Source organism: Chlorella variabilis (genome assembly GCF_000147415.1).
Source record: "Chlorella variabilis unplaced genomic scaffold CHLNCscaffold_20, whole genome shotgun sequence".
Classification (NCBI taxonomy): Eukaryota; Viridiplantae; Chlorophyta; class Trebouxiophyceae; order Chlorellales; family Chlorellaceae; genus Chlorella; species Chlorella variabilis.
Genome location: NW_005435068.1, coordinates 347,788 through 353,570, shown reverse-complemented (window position 1 = coordinate 353,570; position 5,783 = coordinate 347,788). Strand labels below are relative to the sequence as shown.

At 61.5% G+C, this 5,783-nt stretch overlaps 1 protein-coding gene across 1 annotated transcript in view; it reads right to left on the bottom strand.

The window, feature by feature from the left end:
* Positions 1-2,651, bottom strand: part of CHLNCDRAFT_138342 (hypothetical protein) — a gene marked incomplete at both ends in the record, with an annotated part of 3,086 nt that extends 435 nt beyond the window's left edge. Inside the window, 9 exons of the mRNA XM_005844791.1 lie at positions 260-375; positions 527-666; positions 884-929; positions 1,119-1,180; positions 1,289-1,393; positions 1,599-1,771; positions 1,954-2,024; positions 2,189-2,315; positions 2,598-2,651. Coding sequence (XP_005844853.1) covers positions 260-375; positions 527-666; positions 884-929; positions 1,119-1,180; positions 1,289-1,393; positions 1,599-1,771; positions 1,954-2,024; positions 2,189-2,315; positions 2,598-2,651 — 894 coding nt within the window. The remainder of the gene's footprint in view (positions 1-259; positions 376-526; positions 667-883; positions 930-1,118; positions 1,181-1,288; positions 1,394-1,598; positions 1,772-1,953; positions 2,025-2,188; positions 2,316-2,597) is intronic.
* Between the last annotated feature and the right edge of the window lie 3,132 nt (positions 2,652-5,783).

Here is a 5,783-nt window from a genome sequence, read left to right as displayed (position 1 = left end):
AGGGCTTTGGTGGAGGGCGTCGAGGGCGTGGACTGGGCGGTGGCGGCGGGGAGGCAGGCGGAGGTCTCGGCGACACCCTGGGCTTGGGCGGCGGTGGAGGTGGGGGCCTGGGTTTGGGGCTGGGCTTGATGATGGGCTGGGGCTTGGGCCTGGGCTTGACAACTGGTTTGATGGTGGGTGATTTGATGATGGGTGGTTTGATGATGGGTGTGGGCTTGTTTCCAACTCGGCGCCCACCGCCCGCTGGAGCGCCGCCAACTGTGCTACAGCCTAGGCTGGTGGGGGTGAGCTGGTCGATGGGGATGGGGTTCTTCATCCAACCGATGAGCTGGCGCATGGTCACAAAGTAGACGTGTGGCAAGGAGCGTGCATAGTCTACAAGCCAGGGACGGGGAAGGGAGCGGGCACTTGGGCAGTCAGCGGTCAGCTCAGCGGCCAGCGTGCACATGCACTTAGTTGTGTTGGTTACCGGACAAGGAAGAAGTGCAGACAGGAAGAAATGCAGGCAGCTGGCTGGCACACGCACCCACAAACCGCGTCACCGAGTCCAGGTTGCTCTTCAGGAAGGGCGAGTGGACGAAGATGGGGAAGGGGGCGCGGTTGCCGCCGTAGCCAGCATCGAAATTGGCTTTCAGAATGTTGAACACGTCCCCGTTGGCACCGTCCCTACGGCAGGGGCAGACAACAACAACAACAGTGTGAGGTGCCTATAGTGCCCGGGGTCGTCAATGCTTGGCTTTTTAAGGGGCATAGCCGTGACGCTGCCAGCTGCCAGCAGCTTTGCCCCAGCCAGACAGGGATCCACGCAGTGCCGCAGGAAGTTTCAATCACCATGCTGAGCTCAAAGAAGGTTAACGGGTGCAGGGAGGCGGCATCCACTCACCTGCCGTAATCCATCCAGTAGTTGCCTGCCGCAGTCAGCTCCCACACTACAGCCACCACAACAAGCATCAGAAAAGTGATATTGCAGCGGTTGGACAGGGATTGCGAGGCAGGAACCGCAGAGGAGGGGGTGCTGCCTGGTGTTGTTAGCGATCTTGGGTAGCGATGTGTTGCTACAACCCGCCAGTTCACCCACGCTCAGTGCAGGAGGCTGATCATGTTTGTGCGTCACTCACATGGCACCTGCCACATGCCTGGGTAGCGCTCCGTTCTGCTGCACTTTTGGAACTTTGAGAATCTGCGCAGCAGAGACAAAAAAGGCCCTGCGTAAGAAGGCAGATATCCGGGGATGCCTGCCGTTGAGCGGTGCGCAGGGCAGTGAGCAAGGGCAACGCGCTGGGCTCACATGCCGACATTGCAGTTGATGGGATTGCCATAGGCCATGTTGAAGGGCCACAGCCGAGCCCCCATGCCTCCTGACACTGACCCCGTTCCAGGCTCCACCAGCGAACTACGCAAGAGAAGTCACAACTTGTTTCGCGGGTGCGGCGACGGCATGGATGAAGTGCGCAGACACAAGATGTGGCCATGGTCACATCATGCGTCGGCGCAGTAGCACAGGAGGACCAGCGGCACGGCCGAAGAGCAATGGCGGCAACCGTGATGAGCGGCAATGGCGGCGGCGGCATGCGGCAGCCGCCCCCTTGCCAGCTCACGTGTCATACAAGAAGCCCAGGCTGTGAAGCAGCTGGCGTGTGTCTGTGGTGACCTTGAGGTAGGGAGTGCGCCAGCCGACAATGGCGCCGGCCGGGATGCCGCAGCCCCGGGCCAGCCAGGCGCGCTGGTTGGCCATCTCTGCTCGCAGCTCCGCCTGGCTGATGTCAAACGGCTGCAAGCGTAGAACAAGCGGGAAGATTTATGTGAACGGATTTGGTATGGTGCATTCTCCCCGTTCGGCACGTTGCTCCCTTCGGCAGCACACACTCTGATCAGAGCAGCAAAGGCAACAATGTAGCGCCGCTCGACGCAACAGCACGGATGGCCCAGGCCAGCAGCAAATGGGGCGCGCACGTTTGGGTGGTTGAGTGAATGGTCGGCTATCTCGTACCCACTGCGAAACAAGTCGCGTACCAGGCCGCAATCTGCAGCGGCAGCTCAATGCAAGGCTCATCCCAAGATCTTATGATGACCATTGGCCAGCGGCACTGGCCTCGCCAGCAACTACGCCACCTGATTCACGGCATGCCAGCCCAGCAGAAGCAGCGGCTGCTGCAGCAGTACTGCAACTAGTTGCACCCAGCTGCACCTGTGCGCTCGTCGTGGAATCGAGACGAGATGAACATGGTGGCGGTCAAGGGGCAGCCATTGGCCGCCCGCCCCGCCGTCACGCTCTTCACCAGCCGGTGCGCCTCCCCATCAACGGCGTCGTCATGCTGCACGGCGTGGCGGGGGGAGCGACAGGCAGACCTATATTCAGGAAACAGCAACTGACGCTGGGCTGCTGGCCGGCGCTGCCCAGCATTGGCGGGCCAGGCGGGCTGTAAACAAGTTGCAAGCTGACAGCTGAACAGCCAAAGCCTGGGTTCCATGAGTGCCTGGATGCTGATTTCAGAGCTGGGGAGTGCCGTGCAGGAGCAGGAGCACCAGCATAGGGCAGTGATGGATGGCCAGCAGGGACAGAGCGGCGGCGGCGGCGGCAGCGGCGGCAGGCCCACCGTGAACAGCACGAACTGAGGCACGCGGCTGGGCCGTAGGCCACCCGGTGGCATGGTAGAGGGCTTGCCTGGCTGTCCAGCTGCACGGGGCGGGCAAGCAGCTTGCGGTTCGCTCGGGAGGGGCATGTGCATGCCGGCTGACCTGGCCCTGCAGACCAGGGGCTGCCCGACTAGCCCCGCTCACCTGCGCATAGCGTCAGCGATGCCAGCACAAGCCCGAATAGCAGTGATCGCATGGGTGTTGGGCCTCAGGCGGGGTGAAGGTGCCGGGGCCGCATCTGCAGGCCGGTTGGGTCGCTATTCCTTGCTAATTGAGGGCGAGAAGGAACACTTGGGGTCGTGGTCGCGCGTTGGGCTCGGGTGGGTGCAGTGCTCCGCTGGGCTGTGAGCACTTGTAGAGCCTGGGGGCGGCAATGGTGCTTGGATGAATGTTCGGTAACAACAGACTGCGATGGGCGTCATGACCAACGCCGGAGTGACGCCCACACCTGCCTTCCGACACATGATGCCAGGGTGGCAGGGCGCTGAAATGTTTTGCACAACCTGCCACAGTGTGCTATGTGCCGATCTTAATACACCGTGCATGTGCCAGCGGGGGCAACGCGGCTGGGTTCCCAGGCATGGCAGCGGGCGGCAGGGCCCGAGAGGAGCGCCCGAACTCGGATCCACCACCCACATGGACTCGTGCACCGCCGCTCAGCCAGCCGAGAGGCAGTTTTTCTTCTTCTTCTGACTTTCGGTGTTCTGCCTGCAGGGCTCCGCATCAGACCCACCATGCTCCCCATCCAGCTGTGCTGCGTGCACCAAGGCTGGTGATGCATCGGCTGTGGCATGCGCTGCGGATGAGAGCTCTGATGTGGCCTGCCAACTCCAATGCCACCTCCAATCCCAACCTGCTCAGCCAGTCCCACTCGCGAACCTTATCAGCGGCTGCAAAACACCAGAACCACCAGCACCTCGGCCGCCGCCTGCAATTGATGCAAATGCACAGCTTGCAAGATTTGCCGCATTGCCTACTGCTCGAGTTGTTGCCCGTCCGCCGTGGAGATTGTGAGTCATCCTCGCCACGGGCCAGAGGCAGCGGAATGCAGATTTGTGGCGGAGGAAGATAGCCGCCGGAACATATAGATAGCCGCCGGAACATATAACAAGCCTACACACAAAACAAATGGACAAAATGTATTCACTGGAGCTGCCAAGAATCGAACTCGGTACCTTCCGCAGATAAGCGGTGGCAAAGCGGTGCTAAGCGGACGCTCTACCATATGAGCTACAGCCCCGACATTGTGCCATAGAGCGAATTATTGCTTTCCACCTGGCGTTCACCGTCAGAAATGCCGCCAAAAAAAAAATAAGGAGCTGGATGAGTGCCGGTGGGTGATACCACAGGCACGAGTTCGAACCCCAGCCGGGACACTAGCTGGGACTTTGCCTCACGGCACCTTCGTGGCGGCATCTGGGCGGCGGACGGCTGCCCGGCAGACCGGCATGGCGCTTGCAAGACGGAGCCTCCCCGGGATGCCATCGGCGGCCAGATTTTCCTCGCTCTGGACAGCCGGCAGGGTTAGTGGGTTCGGCCCCAGCACATTAATGTGCCCAATCCCTGTAACACACACACACACACCAAAATTCGTAGTTGGCCGCGACGTTAAATAAGGAGCTGGATGAGTGCCGGTGGGTGATACCACAGGCACGAGTTCGAACCCCAGCCGGGACACTAGCTGGGACTTTGCCTCACGGCACCTTCGTGGCGGCATCTGGGCGGCGGACGGCTGCCCGGCAGACCGGCATGGCGCTTGCAAGACGGAGCCTCCCCGGGATGCCATCGGCGGCCAGATTTTCCTCGCTCTGGACAGCCGGCAGGGTTAGTGGGTTCGGCCCCAGCACATTAATGTGCCCAATCCCTGTTGATGTGCCCAATCCCAATTTCCCGTCGTTGGCCGCGACGTTAAATAAGGAGCTGGATGAGTGCCGGTGGGTGATACCACAGGCACGAGTTCGAACCCCAGCCGGGACACTAGCTGGGACTTTGCCTCACGGCACCTTCGTGGCGGCATCTGGGCGGCGGACGGCTGCCCGGCAGACCGGCATGGCGCTTGCAAGACGGAGCCTCCCCGGGATGCCATCGGCGGCCAGATTTTCCTCGCTCTGGACAGCCGGCAGGGTTAGTGGGTTCGGCCCCAGCACATTAATGTGCCCAATCCCTGTTGATGTGCCCAATCCCAATTTCCCGTCGTTGGCCGCGACGTTAAATAAGGAGCTGGATGAGTGCCGGTGGGTGATACCACAGGCACGAGTTCGAACCCCAGCCGGGACACTAGCTGGGACTTTGCCTCGCGGCACCTTCGTGACGGCATCTGGGCGGCGGACGGCTGCCCGGCAGACCGGCATGGCGCTTGCAAGACGGAGCCTCCCCGGGATGCCATCGGCAGCCAGATTTTCCTCGCTTTGGACAGCCGGCAGGGTTAGCGGGTTCGGCCCCAGCACATTAATGTGCCCAATCCCTGTAAAACACACACACACACACACATTTCCCAACCCTTTAAAGGGCCCGGTTCTCTGAAATCTCAATTCTTACAGCAGAGCAACACCGAGCTGGCAGCCCTGGCGGCTGCATGCCGCAAGAAGGCGCGGGACGCCGTGAGCCCACAGTAACACAGTACCCTTGATTGATTGATCTTTATATTGTGCAGGGCAGGGGGAGGAGGAAGGGGCGGTGAACTCTCTGGCGGGACCGGCATAGGGTTGCTCAGGCGCCTGTCCGCACTATCCCCGGGGAGACCCGCCCCAATCAGACTCCTCTCCCCCCCTGGTCAGGCGGGGTGCACGCCGGTGCACGCCTGCGCCCTCTGCCGCTTGTGCTTCTGCTGCCGCAGGCACCTCGCTGACGGCTGGCTGATGTCACCTTGCTGCACGTTTTTGATGAACCTGGCGAATGAAAAGGTGCAAATAAAGCTGAAGAACGGCACGGGCTTGTATGGAACAATCACCGGGGCGTGCCACCCCTGCTGCACCTGTATGTTGTTGTGGCTCCGCTGAGCCCTGAGCCGCTGCGCCCCATGCCTTGGACGCCTCTTCCCCGACCGGTGCACGTCCTGCCCCACACCTCCTCACACCACCCCTCCCCCTCTCTGGGAACCTGCCCTACCAATGCGTGGACCTGCCCATGACCACTCACCTGAATAC